Raw genomic sequence first — 23,327 nt, 5'->3', positions numbered from 1 at the left:
TAAACATACAGTTTTAGCAGATAATACAAGCAAATACAAAATATTCAGTTAAACCCTATTTTTTATACAACACACTGTTTTACATTTGTTTATGAAACAAGTACAAGCCAAACTAAGATGTGTAAAGAGATTGTATTGTTTAATTGTGGACGAGCTACTCCAAAAGTTTTATCAAAAATTTCTCTCTAAACGCCATTTCACCATTGATATTTTCATAGCTTACTTACTTAGACAACTCTTGTATATCTTTATCTTGTATACCTTTAACAATGATGATTTTTGGAGGTGTAAATGGTCATACTGCATGGTCGGCATCGATCGTTTCCGGATTGTATGATTATACTGGTTGCATATATAAAGTTTTGTATCGCTGACAACGCTTAAATTCTTGATTCGATCTCTTTGAAGCATTTATCTGTCCTTTGTTAGGAAATATTCTGGAAATTATCAGGTTTTTTTACTCCCACGCTTAACAGACAGATAGTGTCGGCTGAGGTTCCGAATAGAGAACGTGCACACCATTCCAATAATTGGAGTCACTCCAAAGATTTTCCAATATTGACATATTTGTCTCCCAATAAAAGATGTGCAAGTTGCGTTCAGATAGCGATATGCCTTAAAACAGTGGTGCAAAATAAGTGTGTGTTTGTTTGTTTTTAATTCTGTGGCGTTAATTTGAATAGAAATTTAATTAATGAGTGAAACTAATATTTTCTCTGACAGTTAAAGGTATGTTTTTGAAGGTATATTAAAAAAGATTGCTAGATATATATCATGGTTTGTGATATATAGAAATATTTTTTTTCAATTATGCATTTTAACGATTAGTTATGGCTTTATTAAATCTTACCAAAAGGATTTCTTATGGTTAAGCATCTCGTATGCTATAAATAGCTCTCAGTATGTCATTGAAGCTGCTTCTGTCCTTGGATCGTTTCTGACCAATCAAAGTTTTCCAATAATCACCGTGTGTTTCATTTCAGCTGAGTGACGCTTTAGCAGACGACAAATTTTCAGAAAGTGCAAAAATGCCGGAAACAGTCACTGAAGAGAAACAGAACGAAGGGCCAGCTGAAACCCCTAAAGAGAGCAGGAATATTGTACTTACTGGCTTCGGTGGGCTGAAAACGTTGAAGGTACTGAAAAAACCGGAACCTAAACCAGCCGAAGGAGAGGTTCTTATTAGCGTAAAGGCATGGTAAGATTTATTTTTCTAACATATTGTTTAATGTTTTAACTTAATTGTTTGTTAATGAATAATATAATTATCGGTAATTGGTAGTATATTGATGACGGAATCCGATTCGTGAATGTAGACGGATGTTTTCATTTGTCTTTAAGAGGTTTGATCAATATCTCTCCATATTAAGATTAGCTTTTTTTATGGTTCAAAAGGTGGCGATATATATTCCCGGTTACGGGATTTTTGCTCCATGGAACGGTTTTGTAACAGCTGTCGCTTTGTGATAAAAGCATAGTATTAATACAGATGCAAAAATTGCCTCGTGACTTGGTTTTTGTTTGTATTTCGATAATAGATACCCAGTTATTGATAGACAGTTCGTTAAGTTATGCTCAGCGAGATGTGACTATAAATGACTGAATGCATTGATTTTCCTCCCCTTTCTTTTTCCAATTTTGTCGTGAGACATTTTGTGTGACATTTCATAGGCAATATTCCTTGTATGTATAATATACGGGCATATATTATATCAATATGTTACGACCTCATATATAAACCTTATTTAATTTGTTCTCTTAATCAAATTATTTTTAAGAATTCCAGTTTTTAACTTTTTATTTTTTAAGAAGATATCAATGATAAGATTTTATATGCAGTACTTTTAAAGGCTTTTCAAGTTTAAGCAGGGGGAAACCAAGGTTTGAATTATAAATGCATGATTATGTTAAGTACTGCACCACAGGCGCTAGTCACATAATCAAATATTTTACATTATCGGTCTATATATGTATATAAAGATAGATATATTATATCTTTATATACATTTATAGACCGATTATGTAAAATATTTGATTATGTGACTAGCGCCTGTGTACTGCACAGTTGGTAATGGTATATATTTTATTGAAAGTTGCATATTATATAAAATAATTTGATGAAAGCAAAGCTATATGGAACTTATTTAAGTTGATCATATATGCAGTATAGACTTTATAAATATGTTGATACTATGATATAAACACATGTGTTATTAAAATTAATTAGCATTAATTACTCCATCAGAATCAAATACAGTTACACCTGTGCAATTTTGCCATATCAATGGCTCTATTCTCAATCCAAAATAACCTTAAAAAAATATCCACAATTAGCTTCCACAGTTACAGTTTATATAATTATAGTGTATAATTATGTAGAATTTCTCTATGTAGAATATCTCAAATTTCCAAAAAATCCTACAAATCAGCTGAAAGTCTATTACTTTTGGCTGCTAATATGTGTTCTGCATTATTCTTGGACGGACAATTCTAGATTCACAGCAAGCCAAATTGTAATGCACAGATGCTGCAGAGTAACTGATTTAAGAAATAAGAAGGCCTTATAATCATTAGAGCTTTTCTAAAATATATGTTTATTACTTTGAATGGAGTTGGAAGTATGCCAATTACTGCACTTATGAGTGGGACACTCATGTGAGTATGCATAATTTTAGATATCATATGATACACAGGTTAATATTGATACATATGAAAGCATGACACATATTGAAGTGCAAAGTTATAATACATAGATAGACCAGAAATTACACCTTAGATCAGCAAAAGTCTATTAACTTTAGACATACCGGTAGCTCAAATGTGGGCACTTAAAACAGAAACATATGCAAAAGATAAAAAGAATATGCACATGTACACAACTTGTTTTAGCAATTTTGCGTGATTCTTAAGTTAAAAATCATTTAAAAGCTGTTCATTTTTGGGTCATTTGACATAATTATAATGAATGCTCTGGGATAAGGGAGTATTAAAGTAGATGATATGAAATTTGGTGTCCAGACCTACATGACAAATGGTACACAAATCTCCAAAAACTATTTCACGTCCCATCATGTCAAAAAAACTAAGTGGAGTATGTCCATCTGAAGGCAATTGCTCCAAATTCAATTTATTAAAATATGTCTCTTTCTGGTTCCCTGTCCAAGAAAAAAGTCTTTGCATATATTTTCATTTGTTTTTGTTTAAAGAACAGTTCTGCTTAATTTTTTTACTACAGAAATCACCGGTTATTGTATATAACAAATATATAAGCTTTTATATTTTTACTATTTTAATTTCTTTTTAATTTTAACACCTTTGCAGTAAATGTGTTATTACTTTTACATTTAAATGAGCTTCTGATGATGCACTCAAAATGCATGTCTAAATGCAAAAAGGACAAAATAAGTGTCAGTTATTCAACTAGAAACAATTTTTTTTGTCATTAATAAAGAATGCAATCAAATAAGGTTTAATGCTCCTTCAGGACAAGGTTCTGTTGGAGACTGCATTTAGTGACTGTTAACATCCCTTGTAAATCTTTCATTTTTTATTTTAACTCTCAACCTGATATTATCAACTGAATATACCAGAAAATTACCAGTGCAGACCAAGACAAACTGGCACTTCCATGCTGTCTGATCATGGTCTGCACTGTTTGCCATTCAGTCAGTGCTTATTATGAAATGTTCCCTAAACATGACCACTGGTTTTGTTCAGACTGAAAGCCTGGTGAGGGTTATAGAAGCCATTGAGTATTGCAGGAAAAATAATCTTTACAATTGACATGAAATAAGTTATAATATGTGTGCTAGTTGTGAACGTGGCCTTTATAACCCCAAATTACCAGTTTTAAGCCAGGCCAGACTGAATAGACAGTCATTTTGTCTAAATACTCACTTTAATATTAAAAAAGGACTAATTTGCAGCCATTTTGTCTAAATGTTCTGCCTAAGAATTAAACTAGCAATCATTTTCTAAATTTTCAGTTTACAATATAGGCAATCAATATTTACAAATTTCACATATATACAAACTGCAGAAGTAATTTTCTCTGCAATTATTTTAGGCGCAGATTGATAGATATCATAAATTGACCTTCCATAATTTGTAAATGCTGCACCTCCTGATAACTGCCAACTTGATGACAGACATAATTTACTGATATTGTGAATACAGTTAATAGACATTTGATTGGAATGGTGGTTATTGTAGTTTTTCTGCAGATCATGGCAGTAAGCCACTTTGAATTCACCAGAGCATAGGTCAGCTGCTGCATCCTTCCTTGGTAGGCTGTAAAGCAGTTTATCAGTACTAGATGCTTTCACTTTTGCAAGGAACTGCTTAAGTCCAGAGCAGAGGTACAGTGCAAATGACCCTTGAAAGGATTTTTTGATCAATTGCAATGAAAGTGATGTGCAATGTCAATGTGAATATTGGTTTCCCAATTAACAGTCCAACTCTCTACCAGTTGAGCTTAATGGGTGTTGCTGCATATGTTCTGCTATCTATGCTTAGTTTAAATACATGTATCTATTCATTTATTTAATCCTGGCAGTGGCCTGGTGGTAAAGTGTTTGTATTGTATATTGAAGTGTTGGTTTGATACCCAGCCAATTCATATCAAAGACTGTTTTAAAAAGAAGTACTTGTTTAAGACTAACATTCAAAGCTAAATTTGCTCAAAGGTTAAAGAAAAAAGCATTGGTAAAAAATATTGACATTAAAGTATAAAGAGTAATCATGTATGGTAAAAGCTTTTAGCTGACTCCATTATAAACAACTATCAGAAATGTCTTGGGATGAATTCTATATTTGTATAAAGATATGTCAATATCATTGTCTCAAAAAACTTTTATTAATATTGACACCTGCATATTTACTTCCTGCTAAAAGATGTAACTAATGACTGAAACTTTGTATCCTCATGTTGGAGTACTTAAGTAAGGTGTTTTGAGAGCACACACACAAAATAAATCTTGAAAATTTATGTATTTTGAAATGTTTTCTGTATTTAAAGAAATGGGAAAGTGTTGAGGGTTCATATGACAGTCTTTTCCAAATTAAATGAACAGTTCATTAGGGAAAGGCAAAACCAGACACTTTATCAGACAATGAAAATTCGTAAATATGAGTAGAATTTAAGAGAACTGGATGCAGCACACATAGAAAAATGTTGCCTGCACATTGCATTAGAAGCTACACGTTCTGCAGTGACTGAAAATATTTTTTTTCCGGTGCCTGTTCATGCGGGTAAATGTTCTATACTAAATGCCATTAAACTTTCTGTAAATTTGTGCAATTTTTAGATATGCATATAATTTATATACATTAAAATGTTTTTATCATGATAGAAAAAAAGTTCTGTTTTGAAAAAAAAGGTCTTTGTCAGATTAAATAAAAATATATGAAATAAGGGCTGTAATGGTGTCTTGATAGATTGGTTTTAGTATACTTCTTATTGGTCAAATCAATTACCTAACTTATGTTTATTATCTACCTTTCTTATCACTTGAGCAATCATAAGCCTTGTAACTTGGACTTGTGTGTTAAATTTTGGGACTTATAGCTTTATGGCCCAGCGAGTCCTAGGATCCAAACTGACGAATTTATAAAAATTTGTTTTCACGGCAACAGTTGACAGCAACTTTGTTGCTGTTTGTTGCATCATGGTTTGGCATTGATACAGTAATTGAATAAGTAGTAGGAAATTTTTGGCTTGAAGGACCATGTTGTGCATCTTGAACATGCTTGCTAATTATGATGGTGTCTTAATTCCTGCACTTCTTAAGTTAACAATATGCCTTAATGAAAGGAAAGAAATTGTTCAAATAAAAGGAAAACATAATGTTTTATTTAAAAAAAAAATGCTTAATTTATGAGAAAAAAGATATGTTTAATCTATGTACAGCAATATTGTATGTAAGATCTCCGCAAGATTACTGATTTTATTGCTTGGTTAAAATATACATCTATTTGTTCATTCAAAACTGTGAATAATGTTTAAAGATGTTATTAGATAATGATTATTACATGCACAGATTGAAAGCTGACATTTAACATGCCCATTGGGAAATCACATCAAAAGGCAACTTCATTATTAAAATACCTTCATTTTATTTGTTTATAAATGTAATGTTATTTTAGGATATACGTAGGTTGATTATAGAAGTAATAAAAGAATCTTTTGTACCAGTTGCCACTGCATCATGATAGATTTTTTATTATCAACGGATAGTCAGTTTGAAAACAGTGAGATTGATTTACAAAATATACTTAAAAACCTCATTTATTGTATGCTGTGATAAAACTAAATCAAGAGGGCCATGATGGCCCTGAAAACGCTCACCTGTATATAGGCCCCTGGGCCAAGGCCAATTTAAAAACAGGGGCTTTTATTTGAACAAACTTGGTAGACACACATTAGAAGATGTTTCATGATAAATATCTAAGCTCTAGCTCTTTGGGGTTTTTATAAGAAGATTTTACATATAGGGAAAAACAATGACCCCCACCCCTCAGAGGGGCCAATATTGACCTAGGGCTTTTATTTGAACAAACTTGGTAAACACACACTAGATGATATTTCATGCTTAGAATCTAAACTCAAGCTCTTTGGGGTTTTTTTCTTTCAAGATGAGCTAAAATAACAATACCATTCAAAGACCCTGTGACCTTGACCTTTGACCTGGTGACTCCAAAGTCAATAAGGGTCATCTACTAGTTATGACCAATCAATATGTGAAAAATGAAGACTTTGTGAAAATAGTAACCAAGATAATAAGCGGAAATCATATTACCATTCAAGGCCTCTGTGACCTTGACCTGTGACCAGAATCAATAGGGTCATTTACTAGTTATGACCAATCAATATGTGAAATATGTAGACTTTGTGATGAATACTTTTCAAGATAATCAGCGGAAACCATTTTGACATTTAAGGCCCCTGTGACCTTGACCTTTGTCCTAGTGACCCAAAAATCAAAAGGGGTCATTTACTAGTAATGACCAATCACTGTGTGAAATATGAAGACTTTATGATAAATACTTTTTAAGATAATCAGCGGAAGCCATGTGGTCTACCGACGGACAGACCGACATTAGCAAAACAATATACCCACTCTTCTTCGAAGGGGGGCATAATTACAAATTATATTCTTTCTAAGCTTATTTAACATACATTGTGTAAACAACTATTGTATATAGGTATATTTTGCTCTATTTTCAGTGGTCTGAACTTTGTGGATTTGATGGTACGTCAAGGAGTGTTGGAGCATCCTCCAAAAACTCCATTGACCATTGGTTTTGAATGTGCTGGTGATGTTGAAGCTGTAGGTGAAAATACTGAAGGATTTGCTGTAAGTTACATAGATTAAATATGTTATTTGGCAACAGATAAAATATTCAGATAGAGTTATTTTAATTTCCCCTCTCTTTGTGTTTTCGTTCAATTGTAGCACCAATTTTTACAATAAAACAGGAAACTTTCCATACATCTCTTGATTTAGCAGTTCAGAAGAAAAGCAATATTAAAGTTAACAATACATCAGATTACAAATTTCAAATGTATGAAGTGCTCAGGACATAAGCTCTAAATCTAAAGCTCAAAGGTATAGCACTCTCCCAGCTGAACCAAAAGGGTAGGATTTCTGAATACATAAAGGTTAAAAAAATTTGAATGAGTAAACAACAACCCGTGCAGACATCTGAAAGAAATTACTGATGCAAATTTGCTGATTTTATTTACTCAAGTGACAATTTGTTCTAATGTTCATTGCAAATTTTCTATTTTCAGTTAAGAATTATAGTTTTTTGTCCAATTAAGTGACAAAATGTTTTATTAATTCTCTGTGTGACAAAATGATTTATTAATGCCTGGAGTCAGACTTTATTTTGATACAGATGTTTTTTCCTGTCTGTCAAACTATTTTGCCCTATCTGAACTCATTTTTAAAAACAAGGGTGAGGATAAAATAAAACTTTATTTGATGGTAGGAGATTATAAGAAGTAACAAGGATGCAAGTACTGCAACTCTGTCTGTGACTGTTTTTAGATGGTCACACTTTTAAACTTTATTTGTTTGCTTTGTATGTTAATTGCTATGAGATGAAAGGGAAAAGATAATGCTTGATTATTTGTAGAGAGCAGGTATGACTATCAAGAATAGTTTCCTAATTTGCTACATTTTCAAATGTAGTAATTGATTTAAATTCAGCAAAACTTTTTACAAAAAAGCAAAGTGTGTTGACATACCTGTCATTAACTGAGTGATTTGAAAATAGTTTTGCATAAATGTGTTGTACTTTAGGATTATGTGTTTCTCAAGAAAAAAAAGTGTTTAGCTCAAAGGTCATGGTCACATTTGTATGCCAAAAGTCATGGTCTGTGTTGTGTATATCATTATAATTTCATTGATTGATTTTGAAATAATTATGCATACATATGCTGATTATTAAAATAACATGTACCATGATTGATTGACCACCAGTAAAGATGGAAAGTCAACATAAAACCTTAACAGTGCATGTTGGTACAGCTTAAAAACGCTACAAAAAAGGCCCCCCAAAACTAAATAAGAGCCTTTTCAGCAGCCCAAATGTCAAGGTCAAACTTGACTGTCCAAAGTCGTGATAGGATAGTGCATTAATGGTCATGTCCAGTCCATATTTTTGCCATTCATTGACAGGTTTTAGAATAACTTAGCTTAAGTACATTTTGTATGATTGTGGTACTTTTCTTCTATTATGTCTGTAAAAAATCAAAACATTAATTTGATTTTCCATCAAAAAAATGGAAAAAAAAAATCATTATTTAAAGATTAAATTAAAGCAACAAGGTTAATGTTTTTAAAACACAGTTTTCAACGAATCCTTGTTTTTGTATTTGATTTCACTTTGAAATATGATATTATTGAAAGATAAAAGAAATAGAAAAATAACTTGTTTATGAACACATTTTTTTTTCTAAATGATTTCAAGGCTATGTTTTGGCTTTAAATTACATATTTTTAAGATTTGAACTTGATTATATATATGAACAGGACACTTTTTTTTATGAACAATGGAAGCTGTAATCTTTTGTTATGCAATCTGACATATATAGCTTTAAAGGAGATCAGGTCAGGTCAAAAAGCCTAATTAAAAACATAAAATTTGATTTTTTACATAGATCGAGTGAAGCAATTAAATGGAAAAATCTGTAAAATAAAATATAGAAAGTTACTCAGAATTAAATTCAATAAATCGATAAATTAAAATCAATAAATAGTGCAACTCTTTGAAGAATGAGTAAAAAGTTCTGTAATGCTTTTCATTTTGGTGTCATTTTTGCACAATAAAAATAATTATTCTGGAAACACAGGATAAGGGAATGTACTGAAGATTTATGCACAAGTTACTAGTTCAGACTTACATCAAATGGTACACAAATCTCAGAAAAATATTTTCAGTCCTGTCATGTCAAAAAAGTTCAGAAAAGTGCCTTTAAACTACAAGTGGTTTTTGTGACAAAAACATAATATAGCTTCATTTCTTAAAAACATTTGAGATGTGGATTGGGTGGTTCGACTTTGTGACAGCAATTTAACCAAGTACATGTACACTCCTCTAAAACAAAAAACCCCAAAAAAACAACAACAAAAAATATTTCAACCAAACTACATGGTCAAACCTAAATAGCTATATAGAGAGTTGCTCCCAGTTTCTTTTGTATAAGTATATAGACAATGTAATGTAAATGTTTGTTGTAGAATTTATTTGTTTTGACTTAACAAGTCTCGACAACAGCAGTTATTAAGTGCCTTGTGGCAGCTGTAAAAAGTTGCCTCATATTTCATTTCAGTGTTGTTATATTATATTCAGGTCCTTTAGAATCATTAATTCCAGCACATTAAGTGTTGAAGATTGAACACTTCTTGTTGGTGAGAAATGATACACTTTTACATTATCTCTTGTGAACAGCTTAATCCATTATCAATCATGCAATTCAGTTGATGTTTTGTTGCCTCTGAGAGATCTGTCTTTTTCAAGAAAATGGTTCTTAAAAAAGAGAAATCTATTGATATCTATTAACAGATAAATTCCTGTGATAATTTTTTTTTTGGGTGGGGGGGGGGAAGGGGGGAGGGGGAGGTCATTAAAGCATAAATCAGCAAAGTTTTTCCATGTCTCCCAAGAATGTGATTCACCTCCACAAAATCACAATGCATTCCTTACTTGAAGTCTCTCATGGTAATAAGTTCTGAAAAAAAAAGCATTGTTTGAAAGGGGAATGCATGCCTCTTCTGAAAATTGTTGTCATTTTCAACTTACCTGAGCACAACATGTTGAAAATGAGCTATTTGGATCAATTTGTCTCCGATGTTTGCCGTTTGGCATTAAGTGTAATGTGTTGTCAACAGTTTACATTAAATGACATCTCTTCCTAAACCGTTTGGCCAATTATGATGAAACTTAAAACAGTCATTATTTTAGATAGTTATCTACAAAAATTGCCAAAATTATACTGGTTTTCTGAACAGAGGCCAGAGGTAAAAAAAGATTAATGTTTAAACAATATCTTATAGCTCAATTTCAGAGCATTTTAGATAAAAGTCAATAGAAATAAGGTATGTTTTGTAATAAAAATTCTTTGTTCATTTAATCCATATCATTAGATGAGCGATAAAAGGTCATCATGACTCTCTTGTCTGGTTTCTTGCCTTAACAGTATTTCGATCATATGCTAGCAGACAATCGCTTAATTAATGGTCCTGGATTCTATACAAGCAAAAGCCTTTTCAGCAAATAACTACGAACTTTTCCAGACTAATAACTTGAAACAGCAGTGAAGGAATTTGCATGACAGGACATATTGTCATCAATGATGTCATCACAATAAAGCACATGCCACTTATTATTGCACAATTCACAAACTCATGAAGCCAAGGTCTTAAGCTCTCTTAACACGCACTAAAACAAGTTAGCTGGTACAGGTCGTGTTAAAATTAGCTAGAATATTGTTGCAGCAATATGTAACACAGGAAATCAACTAATTAAAACTGGTCATATTTCTCCGTGGTCTTGAACATTGATTTTTGTATTGTATTACCAGTAAGTCTATTTCTATCCTGATGCCTTTCCATTTCATTGATTTGAAAATAATCTTTCTGTAGAAAATTCTGTTGCAGATTATACCTTTGACCTTTTCCATGCAAAGAAAAATAGGAGGAAAATTCTTCAGGGTTTTTTTTTATTATGTATACAATATGTCACATTTACGAGGACAAGAATTTATTTGTATTTATGCTACACTGACATCTGTTGCCTGGAAATGCTTGCAAATTAATGTGTCAGTATGTGAAACAATTGTAAATGCTTACTTAATCATTCTTGTCACTGACTCACTGTTCCTGTGTGTGAATATAATGAATTAATTGGTTGAAGGTTGTAACTTTTATTCTGGAAATAGACAAACGGGAGAGCCATTTTCACAGATTACAAACCCCATGGTATTAGTCATTATATGAGATGATGTGCAAAATCTAGATTCTCAGATTTTTTTGTTCTGGGTCAGAGGGAGATATTGCCCTTACATGTAATAGCACAATGTCTGAACTTATACTGTAATTAGCTAGACTTCCATAATATTTGCTGTCAGTGCTTAAGAGATGCATTATTGTTTTTTTTTAAAAAAAAAAAAGGACTTTCTTTGGATGCATTGGATTCCTATCTGTCCATGTAGAGTTTGATGGATTTTTAGCTCACCTGAGCATGCTCAGGGTGAGCTTTTAGGATCGATGATTGTCCGTCGTCCGTTCACATTTAGTTGTTAACACTCTAGCGGTCACATTTTTGCCTCCATCATCAAAAACTTGGTCAGGATGCTTATCTAGTTAATAGCTCGGATGAGTTTGAACATGGGTCATCTCGGATGAAAAACTAGGTCACAAGAGCTAAAAAATAGAAAAACCTTTTTAACACTCTAGAGGTCACATTTTTTCCTCAATCATCATCAAACTTGGTCAGGATGCTTTTCTAGGTGATAGCTCAGATGAGTTTGAACATGGGTCATCTCAGATGAAAAAGTAGGTCACCGGAGCTAAAAATAGAAAAACCTTGTTAACACTCTAGCGGTCACATTTTTGCCTCAGTCATCATCAAACTTGGTCAGGATGCTTATCTAGTTGATAGATCAGATGAGTTTGAACATGGGTCATCTCGGATGAAAAACTAGGTCACAAGAGCTAAAAATAGAAAAATCTTGTTAACACTCTAGCGGTCACATTTTTGCCTCAATCATCATCAAACTTGGTCAGGATGCTTGTCTAGGTGATAGCTTGGATGAGTTCGAACATGGGTCATCTCAGATGAAAAACTAGGTCACAGGAGCTAAAACTAGAAAAATCTTGTTAACACTCTAGCGGCCACATTTTTGACACAAGTGTCATCAAACTTAATCAGGTTACTTGTCTAGGTACTTGCTCGGATGAGTTCGAACATGGGTCATCTCGGATGAAAAACTAGGTCACAGGAGCTAAAAATAGAAAAACCTTGTTGTTAACACTCTAGTGGTCACAATTTTGACTCAATTGAAATCGCATGTAAAATTAGGTCACCGGAGCTAAAAATAGAAAAATCTTGTTAACACTCTAGTTGCTACTGTTTTGATCCAAGTACCCTGTAAATTGGTGTGAAAGTTTGTTTTGATGATTTCTAGGTCAAGTTTGAATATGGGTCACCTGGGTAAAAAACTAGGTAACACTGCTCAAATATGGATAATCCTTGTTAACACTGTAGTGGTCACATTTTTTACTCACCTGTCATGAGACTTGGTCAGAATGCTTGTCTAGGTAATTGTTTGGATGAGTTTGATGGGTCAGGTGAGCGATCTAGGGCCATCATGGCCCTCTTGTCATCAAACTTGGTCAGGATGCTTGTCTAGGTAATTGCTCGGATGAGTTCGAACATGGTTGATCTCGAATGAAAAACTAGGTCACAGGAGCTATAAATAGAAAAACCTTGTTAACACTCTAGTGGACACATTTTTGACTCAATTACCATCAAACTTGGTCAGGATGCTTGTCTAGGTAATTGCTCGGATGAGTTTGAAGATAGGTCATCTTGGATGAAAAACTAGGTCACAGGAGCTAAAAATAGAAAACCTTGTTAACACTGTAGTGATCACATTTTTGACTCAATTGTCATCAAACTTGGTCAGGATGCTTGTCTAGATAATTTGGGGATGAGTTCGAACATGGGTCATCTCGGATGAAAACTAGATCACAGGAGCTAAAAATAGCAAAATCTTGTTAACACTCTAGCTACTATTTTGATCCATATGTCCGGGAAATTTGTCTGAAAGTTTGTTTTGATGATTTGTAGGTCAAGATCGAATATGGGTCACCTGGGATCAAAAACTAGGTCACACCGCCCAAATATTGAAAAACCCTGTTAACACTCTAGTGGTCACATTTTTGACTCAATCATCATCAAACTTGGTCAGGATGCTTGTCTAGGTAATTGCTCGAATGAGTTTGACATGGGTCATCTCGGATGAAAAACTAGGTCATAGGAGCTAAAAAATAGAAAAACCTTGATAACACTCTAGTGATCACATTTTTGACTCAATCGTCATCAAACTTGGTCAGGATGCTTGTCTAGGTAATTGCTCAGATGACCACTAGGTAGTTGCTCGGATGAGTTTGAACATTGGTCATCTCGGAGGAAAACCTAGGTCACAGGAGCTAAAAAAAGAAAAATCTTATTAACACTCTAGTGGCTACTGTTTTGATCCAAATGTCCTGGAAATTGGTCTGAAAGTTTGTTTTGATGATTTCTAGGTCAAATTTGAATAAGGGTCACCTGGGGTCAAAAACTAGGTCACACTGCCCAAATATGGAAAAACCTTGTGAACACTTTAGTGGTCACATTTTGACTCAATTGTCATCAAACTTGGGTCATCTTGGATAAAAAAACTAGGTCACAGAAGCTAAAAATAGAAAAAACTTGTTAACACTTTAGTGGTCACATTTTTGACTCCCTTGTCATGAAACTTGGTCAGAATGCTTGTCCAAGTAATTTGTTGGATGAGTTTGATGTGTCAGATGAGCGATCTAGGGCCATCTTGGCCGTCTTGTTGATTGGTCAGATGTCACTGGGTTATATAAAGTTGTTAGAGTATGTTAGTGCAACTTGTGACACCCTTTGGCAAGATATTTGTGTGTCATGCAATAATTTAGCGTGAAACGTAGGGGTCTGAGAGAGAGGGAAAAGCTGATTTATGAAACTTTGTTTGATGGGGGTCAGACTAACTTTGAATCAGCATTACTTTTTTCATAATCAAGCCATTTACATGCGGTTTAAAGCACATGAAAGGGAATTCATATATGGGGGGAACTGTGTCAGGGATTTTTGTTTGCTTAATCAGCGACTTAATTATTTTTAATTACAGAATATGGTTAAAAGTTACGTGATTTTTTTTTTGAGGAAAGAGAAATATTTGAGACATGGTTCTCCAGATAATATAATTATGTTTATATTTCAAAAGTTTGATGACAAAAAAAAAAAGACTTTGATATGACAATTTTAAATTTTAGAATTTTTGTTCATCATCAGTTATTTACAAAGGCATTTTTTTTTCAAATATGTTATTTTTTATGATGATCAAAGACATTTAATGCACAAAGTTGAAATAAATAACAATTATAACTAAAATAAGTTGGTTTAAATGACATTTATGGTAGTACCATGGAAAGTGTCTGTTGTCGCCTTAAACAGGGTCATTTTATATACAGGGTACATATATAAAATAAACACTAGACTATTATACAAGGTAAATTTATAAAACAATACTTTTAATAAAAACTGCCAACAATATAAATATTGCCAACAACAGAATACTAGCTAAAACTGTTTTGACTACTGTATAAAAATAGCTTGGAAAAAACTTCACCTTATATAAACCAAAATTTAAAATACATTTTCATATGCAATGATGGTCCTCTACACAAGATGCTCTTACTTCTCAAATGTTAAGTCAGATATTCAAAGTCAATGAAGTTGGAATCATTCTCTCAAGTTAACATGTTTAATGGTATTTCAAAATAATATGACTGTGATAAAAAGTGTAACAACAGGCCTACATTTTGTAGTTTTAGCTGTTTGATATCATTGAAAACAAAAGTCTTCATACTTTTTTTTATTATCTAAGTTTATTGGCTAACTAGTAAGCCAGAAAGGAGCTTACATATATGGATGTTTGCTACATTGTTCCTTGCCCTTTGTTGAAGAGAAAGCATGTAGCACTTTAATGCTTGTTGAGGTCTGTTTTCTTGTTCCATACATTGTCCTAAAATGTTGAGAGCTGTTTCTCTATGTTGAAGATTTTCATCTGTTTCTATGATTCTTATAAGTTTACAAAGTGCTTGTTGTTGATCTTGATGTCTTTGTAGATGATGATAGATCTTGTATTGTAGGAAGTACAGGAGAGGTAGAGAATCAACTACAGCCCAGTCCATCCAACAGTCTTCATACTCATCTCTGTGTATCATGTCATCTTGTGTAGATCTAAACATTTCATATTGTAGTTCATGAGGAACACAGTTGATCTCTTCCTGTATAAATCTGACACAAAATGACGTAATATATTTTATACAGTCCTCACTTTGTTCACTACATACCCTTATGAATTCTGCTGTTACTGCTTCTTTGGGCAGATGATTATAACGGCAGTCACAGATAGGTAAAACAGGATAGGAAAAATATTGTTGTTCTGTGTGTCTCAGAATTAGTTCAGCTCTCTCCATATCTCCTGTACTGTAAAACACTGAAGCCAATTTAAGTCTGCTAGATGAGATATCTGAGTTTAAACCAGCTGAGAGCCAAACCAGTGCTTGAGGTGACACTTGATTATTTTCACCGATGCAGGATGATGCTAGGATTGATCCGTATGTGGTAAAAACAAAAGGTGCTAGGAGCTTGAATGCAGCATGTTCTAATCTATTACCATTGTCTCTGAAGGTCATTAGTTTACCTACATATTGTTTTATTGTTCTAATGTTTTTATTGAGAAAATGTTTTAAAATATGCATATGCCGATAACTTATGCCATTTGCAAAGTCTATAACAAACGTCGTTAACAAAAGTTTTTGTATTTCAAGAGAAGAAAAAAAATAGTAAATTCCATGTGGTACCCTGTTCAGTTTAACTTGAAGTCTATGACCAAGATCATCAATATCAATACTAAGTAACCGTTGTCTATCATTCTGTATAAAATCACAAATATTTTTTGAAAGTTCATGTTTTGTTTCAGCTGTAAATTGCCCTGCCATCAAATTGTTTTCCTTTATAATGAAATGTGAACAACAGTCATTTTGTACACAACTGTGTAATTCCAATAAGCAGTATGTTAAACATGTGAATAAATTGTTATCTTTCCATATTACTGACTCTGTGTTTTCTATACAGTGTAATAAAACTGTTTTGCACATGAAACTTGAAATGTTCATTTCATCTTGAGGATTAAGGAAGGACTTAAGAATCATTTTCAATAGTACATAGCACCTTAATTGTGTTATATTAAGATTTAACATACAAAATCTTTCTGCCAATGAGGTTGAAATTCTCCATTCCAGTTCAGGATATTCACTGACCTTACTTCCAGTTGAAACAACAAAACACCCAGTCCTGGCTGCATATCTTCTCATCTCTTGTGTAGGCCATCTACCAATACCTTGTCTATCTAACCAACCTGATGCTGATTGAGGCCATGATTTACATGGTAAAGCTAACACTTTGTCTTTATCATATAATCCAGGTTGTCCTTGTTCCGCAATAGCTGGTCCATGCTGCTGCTCAGCACCCTCAAGCATTTCATTTATTATTGTGTTTTTATACAATATTCTTCCTCTTCTGTCAGTAATATGATGACATTCATCAAGAATGCCAGTGGCAGGAAGAGGTTCATCTGGTCTGAGTAGTTGTAAGAAACAATACCCAGGAGTAGTGTTCTCATCCTGTATCATGAGGTAGTTTAACTTGCCAGGTTCCAACTCTGACCAGTCTTGTATTATATTGAAATTATGCATACAGACTACTACATCATAGTCTGAATCAAGTCCTTTAGTAGTTGTACCTTCACTTTGACTCCCTAGGAAATATTCAGTTGCATCTAAATCAATTGACCTGTTGGTGATATAACTCATAGTCTCCATCATCATGAGTTTTCTTCTCCTTCTCATCACTATTCTTTCATTGACACCAATGTCATGTAAAACCTCTGATAACATCAATGATAAGTTTTCTCTGTAGTCAGGTTCTTGAAACATTCTGTAATGTATTACTAATTAGTGAAAGAGAAAATTGTTTCAGTCAGCAGTCAAATTAATTTTATCATATACTTCTACTTGTTACTTATTTGTCGTTTAAGTCCTAGAACAGAACAGAACAGGAGAGCCTGAATCTGTACATTAGGAAACATAAGATATAAAATTTCGGGTAGTTATCAGTTACGCATATTTTTCTCTATTTGGCTGTGGTATTTTTCTTCTCTATTATATAAATTTGAATATTTGTTTTTAAAATTTCGATATAAGAGAGACAGTAAAATTTAACACTCATTCAATTATTCATGTAACACTTTCTTACATAATTCATCCAATATAGATGAGAAATTTTGTATATAAAATGAAGTTTTAAACTTACTTTGGATTTTTTATTTAATTTTCTTAAAAATGATCAGGAGAAAATATTTCTTTTCATTTGACCAGATATGTGGAAATTTAGATTTATATAACACCACAATATATTGTGAAAAATACATTATAATGTAAAAAATGATTATGTATATTTCTTTTAATTAAAATACAAAATTAATTTAAACAAATATTTTCTTTTTTGAGATTGATGAAAAAATTAAAAACACTGTCTAAAATATTACTTGAACTACTTTCTAACATAATACGTTCTGTATAAATGAGAAATTAAGTATTTAAAATAAAGTTTTAAACTTACTTTGAATGTTGTATTTAACAGTATTTCGTAGAAATAATTTAGGAAAATTAACAATAATCTTGAAAAATATTAACAACAGTTATATAGTTTTATACACATTAACTTCCTTGAAAAAATTTTGAAACAGAAATAAATTCAATTATAGGATTATATTTACTGGTAAATGAGAACTTGAATAAGATTTTTATAACATTTCCTTGAAACTTGTAATCATAGGGACAATAAATATAATTAAACTTTTTTTCAGATAAATTTCCTGAAAATGGTCTCTCCACAAGTTGAAAGGTTATTTTTTTAGTCTGGAAAAAGTTTCCATTCGAGTGTATATTAATGTCCTCTATTTGCAGTGGTTGTGTTACTTACACATAAATACTGAAATATTTTTAGCTTACCTGTCACAGGGTGAGCTTTTGTGATCGCTTTTCGTCTGTCGTCCGGCCGTCGTCCGTCCGTCTGTAAACTTTTACTTTAACTGACATCTTCTCATAAACCACTTAGCCAATTTCATCCAAACTTCACAGGAATGTTCCTTTGGTTGTCACCTTTAAAAATTGTTCAAAGAATTTAATTCCATGCAGAACTCTGGTTGCCATGGCAACCGAAAGAAAAAACTTTAAATATCTTCTTTTAAAAAACCCTAAGAGCTAAAGCTTAGATATTTGGCATGAAATATCTTCTAGTGAGTGTCTACCAAGTTTGTTCAAATAAAAGCCCTGGGATCAAAATTGGCCCCGCCCCAGGGGGTCATTGATTTTCCCTATATGCATATAGTAAAAACTTATAAAATCTTCTTTTAAAGAACCCACAGAGCTAGAGCTAAGATATTTAGCATGAAACATCTTCTAATGAGTGTCTACCAAGTTTGTTAAAATAAAAGCCCTGGGGTCAAATTTGGCCCCACCCCAGGGGTCATTGATTTTCCCTATATGCAAATAGTAAAAGCTAAAAAATCTTCTTTTAAAGAACTCAAATAGCTAGAACTAAGATATTTAGCATGAAACATGTTCTAATGGGTGTCTACCAAGTTTGTTCAAATAAAAGCCCTGGGGTCAAAATTGGCCCCGCCCGGGGTCATTGATTTTCCTTATATTTGTATAGCAAAAACTTAAAAATCTTCCTTGAAAAAACCCAAATAGCTAGAGTTTAGATATTAAGCATGAAACATCTTCTAGTGAGTGACTACAAAGTTTGTTCAAATAAAAGCCCTGGGGTCAAAATTGGCCTCGCCCCGGGGGTCATTGATTTTCCTTAAATATGTGTATAGCAAAACTTAAAAATCTTCTTTGAAAAAACCCAAATAGCTAGAGTTTAGACATTAAGCATGAAATATCTTCTAGTAAGTGTCTACAAAGTTTGTTCAAATAAAAGCCCTGGGGTCAAAATTGGCCTCGCCCCGGGGGTCATTGATTTTCCTTATATGTGTATAGCAAAAACTTAAAAATCTTCTTTGAAAAAACCCAAATAGCTAGAGTTTAGACATTAAGCATGAAACATCTTCTAGTAAGTGTCTACAAAGTTTGTTCAAATAAAAGCCCTGGGGTCAAAACTGGCCCCGCCCCAGGGGTGTCATTGTTTTTAACTATAATTATGTGTGTAGTAAAAGCTTAAAAAATCTTCTTTTAAAAAAGCCAATGAGCAAGAGCTTAGATGTTTAGCATGAAACATATTCTAATGGGTGTCTACCAAGTTTGTTCAAATAAAAGCCCTGGGGTCAAAATTGGAACTGCTCCAGGGGCCTATATACAGGTGAGCGACCTCAGGGCCATCATGGTCCTCTTGTTTATTAAGGTGTCTGGTCAGACTACAAAAATAGACAAGTTGTCTAAACTCTTAATTATATGTGCAAATTCTTATCATAGCTATAAGCTATCTAGATAGCTGGTACAGTTTACATTGTTAAAATACAGATGTTTTACACTCTAAGTATTTCAAAAAAAAAACAATACAAAAGACAAGTTCATACTAGAATAATCGATGACTCTTCGGAGCATGTAAATTCTAATGCAGGAAAATTGATGTACAAGCTAAAAAATTTTGTGAGAAACAGAAACTATGTTACTAATATTTCTTTATATTAGATCCTTTTGTTATATAAAGCCAATCAGTATTTTGCAATAAATTTACCTGTTAAAAACATCATTGCAGGTTGCTGCAAATGTCTGCAGCATTTTACAACAATAATTCCCATTTTAAAATATTTCTCAAACAAATATACGTTTTATTAATTTTAAAATATACATGTAGAGTATAAGAAATTTAATGTTACATAATAGTTTGTCATACTTCTTAGACAAGCAACTTTAAATTGTTTTCTTACTGTTATCTATTTACTATGAAATAAACATTGGGAACAACTTCTAGCTTAGTAGGAAATGGGTGGGAATTAATTCACATACAAAGCAACAAATTGCAGGAAATATGTCAGTTTGCAAGCACCTAATGCAACAATATTTGATAAGTTTTTCAGAAAAATCAACAAGAATCTACAGTTATCTGGGCATCTGGGGCATTTTGTCTGGGGGCTTTATCCCCAGACCCCCAACTAGGGAGCAACATCTTCATGCAGACTATTCTCAGGCTCAGCTCCTGCTGAAGATAATATGCCTTCTTTCAATTTTTTATACCTAGTTTAAAATGATTAGTAACATTTGTTTTATGACTAATTTCATTTAGGAAAAAAATTAAAGAAGTGGTTTAACTTATTTTTTTTCTTTTCAAAAACTTCAGGTGAATGATAGGGTAATTGGATTCATTAATTATGGAGCCTGGGGTGAGAAGGTGACAGTGCAGGCAAAGTATGTATACAAGATGCCATCTAACATGAGCTACCAAGATGGGTCTGCACTTCCAATGAACTACCTTGCTGCTTATATCATGCTGTTTGATATAGGGAACCTAAAGAAAGGAATGACTGTGTTTTCACATAACATTGGTGGCGGTGTGGTAAGTAACAATATCTTTTGTTTGTTTGATTGATTTCAACAATTTTCTTCAAAAATCTATGAAAGAAAAGGTGGCCTAGTGGTTAAGGTGTTTGCCTTTCAATATTGGGGTCATCGATGGGTTCAGGTCTTACTCTGGCCACAATCATGTCTCCGCATATGATACCAGTATTGGGAAGCTCCAGGAAGCAGGCTTAAAAGTGGTTTGAATCAGCTTCAAAATTTCATCACAACCTTACTAATTTTAGGTACTTCCTATTTGTCTCTCATTGGCTTTGGCAATGAAAATGCAAGATCTTTAATTGTCAAAATTTCACTAATTTTCATGTTAAAATGTTGAATTTAGTTTAAGCCAGTGCTAGCTAGGGGTTGTTTAAAGTGGCTTTCACTTACTGCTTTCATTCTTGAACAGACTCAGTCAATCTTTTTTTTATAACCATTCCAGGGCAATGCATTGGGGCAATTGTGTAAGACTGTAGAAGATGTTAACCTGTATGGGACGGCATCCGAGCACAAACACGAGGCTGTGAAAGACAATGTCACCAATGTGTTTAATAGAACATCTGACTATTGTCAGGAAGTAAGAAAGTAAGTGGTAAACATAGTTTTACTTTTCAGGGTACAAGGCAAAAATACTGTTCTTGTTCCTTGACATTCAATTGGTCCATAATTGAATGTTTGTAATTAACAATTATGTCGATAGTATTTTGTGGCATTCATATCAACAAACTGTGAAATAAATGATCCAATGTAACATACCTTTATATAGCAGATAATAAATTGTTCTAGAACAAAATTCATCATATAAATGTTTGTACTAAGTGACTGGGAACTTGATCAACATTATCTTTGTCCATTGTTTTGATACATTATCTTTGTCCATTGTTTTGATACATTATCTTTGTCCATTGTTTTGATACATTATCTTTGTCCATTGTTTTGATACATTATCTTTGTCCATTGTTTTGATACATTATCTTTGTCCATTGTTTTGATACATTATCTTTGTCCATTGTTTTGATACATTATCTTTGTCCATTGTTTTGATACATTATCTTTGTCCATTGTTTTTTATCAATATTTGAAACACATAAATGCAAGTGTTGTAGACCAATCCAATTTGAACTTATTGTCAATGATAACAATTATACAGACAAATTACTTAGGTTTTCATTCATGAGCTTTGCATTGAGCCATTGATATGATAATGTATAAAGTGACTATTCAAAGGGTCTACTAGAAAACATGATATTAATGGTCATGCAAACTTCTTAGGGATCACCCTTCTTCCAGATTTAGAAATTTCTTATGATTGAATGGAGATTAGTATTGGCCAATTTTAATTTTATGTCTTATTTGTTTTTAGTTTTGTATTATAAACCTGTTGGAGGAGGAGGTCTTTATAAATTTTAACCCAAATTATTAGTGTCATGAACCATTTATTCAACAACTCAGTATCTGGATGTGTAAGTGCTCTCCCCTCCCTCTGTTATTTTATCTATCTAACAATCATACCAGCAATTTGGTCAGTTGTTCACTATACAACATAACTGCATTAACTGCAAAGTCCCTTGACATACTGGACAGTTAGGCGATTTTCAGAAATCCTAGATTTATCCATATTGCAATCTTAAGTTCCCATCAGATTCCTGTTCATAATGTCAAGGATTTATTGGAAGGAAACATTTTGTGACATTTTTATTGTGATTAATGAGAAAAAGCTAATACATGTACTAATTTGGACATTTTGCTAATTCCTGAAAGAGATATTTTAGATTCATGAAATAACCTGAATACATATGCATAAAGTATCTTCAACCTTGGGCCAAGTAGACATTCCAGAATAAACATTTATTTAATAGATGCTCTAATCTTTGAGCAACTCCTCCTAAAACATACAGTCCTCATTAAAAACTGTGAGTGGCTCAATACTAAAGTGTAGCTTCATAAAAAAACTAAAGTGTTTCTTTTTTTTCAGAACTGAATATTGTACAAAATTTAAACATTTTGTTTATTCAATTTTTCAAAATGTTTCTTTCAGACTTTCTCCAGAAGGTGTGGACATTGTTTTAGACTGTATGTGTGGCGAGGATACGAATAAAGGCATTTCTCTGCTGAAACCTATGGGAAAATATATCCTATATGGTATGTTAAATACAGACATTAACCTGTCACAAGATATCAAAATAAAGCCTTATACATGCTAAAAGCCTATATAGTGCAGCATAATTTAAGAATTTTATGCAAGTTTAAGGCTGTCGATTTTATGCACATTGAAGGCTGTAGTAACTTTATACTACAAGTTATATTGTGTTGCCATGCATTTTTGGCTATTATGCCATAATATGAACTTCATATTATAAAGATTTTTTCAAAGGTTGTATGGCCTTTGAGTTT

At 32.7% G+C, this 23,327-nt stretch overlaps 2 protein-coding genes across 6 annotated transcripts in view; one reads left to right on the top strand and one right to left on the bottom strand.

The window, feature by feature from the left end:
• LOC132723389 (synaptic vesicle membrane protein VAT-1 homolog-like) overlaps window positions 1-23,327 on the top strand; it is a 38,409-nt gene that overhangs the window by 5,061 nt on the left and 10,021 nt on the right. For 3 of the 5 annotated variants that reach the window (XM_060708098.1, XM_060708095.1, XM_060708094.1), the window contains exons 2-6: window positions 984-1,198; window positions 7,226-7,355; window positions 20,716-20,931; window positions 21,376-21,518; window positions 22,972-23,075. In XM_060708098.1, the coding sequence (XP_060564081.1) occupies window positions 1,029-1,198; window positions 7,226-7,355; window positions 20,716-20,931; window positions 21,376-21,518; window positions 22,972-23,075 (763 nt within the window). In that variant the 5' untranslated portion in view covers window positions 984-1,028. Of the gene's footprint in view, window positions 1-588; window positions 730-983; window positions 1,199-7,225; window positions 7,356-20,715; window positions 20,932-21,375; window positions 21,519-22,971; window positions 23,076-23,327 lie in introns of those variants that run through there. The other 2 variants (XM_060708096.1, XM_060708097.1) reach the window with 2 other exon arrangements.
• On the bottom strand, window positions 14,680-18,102 carry LOC132723387 (uncharacterized). Its single transcript, XM_060708092.1, has 2 exons — window positions 17,989-18,102; window positions 14,680-17,304 (listed from the first exon to the last, which is right to left on the bottom strand). Exon 2 carries the CDS (start codon window positions 17,301-17,303, stop codon window positions 15,189-15,191), a length of 2,115 nt encoding a protein of 704 aa, XP_060564075.1. The 5' UTR covers window position 17,304; window positions 17,989-18,102; the 3' UTR covers window positions 14,680-15,188.

Source organism: Ruditapes philippinarum, unplaced genomic scaffold (genome assembly GCF_026571515.1).
Source record: "Ruditapes philippinarum isolate M1 unplaced genomic scaffold, ASM2657151v2 ctg800_1_1_1_1, whole genome shotgun sequence".
Taxonomy (NCBI): Eukaryota; Metazoa; Mollusca; class Bivalvia; order Venerida; family Veneridae; genus Ruditapes; species Ruditapes philippinarum.
The sequence above is the reverse complement of the archived record's forward strand: the minus strand, read 5'-3'. Positions and strand labels throughout refer to the sequence as shown.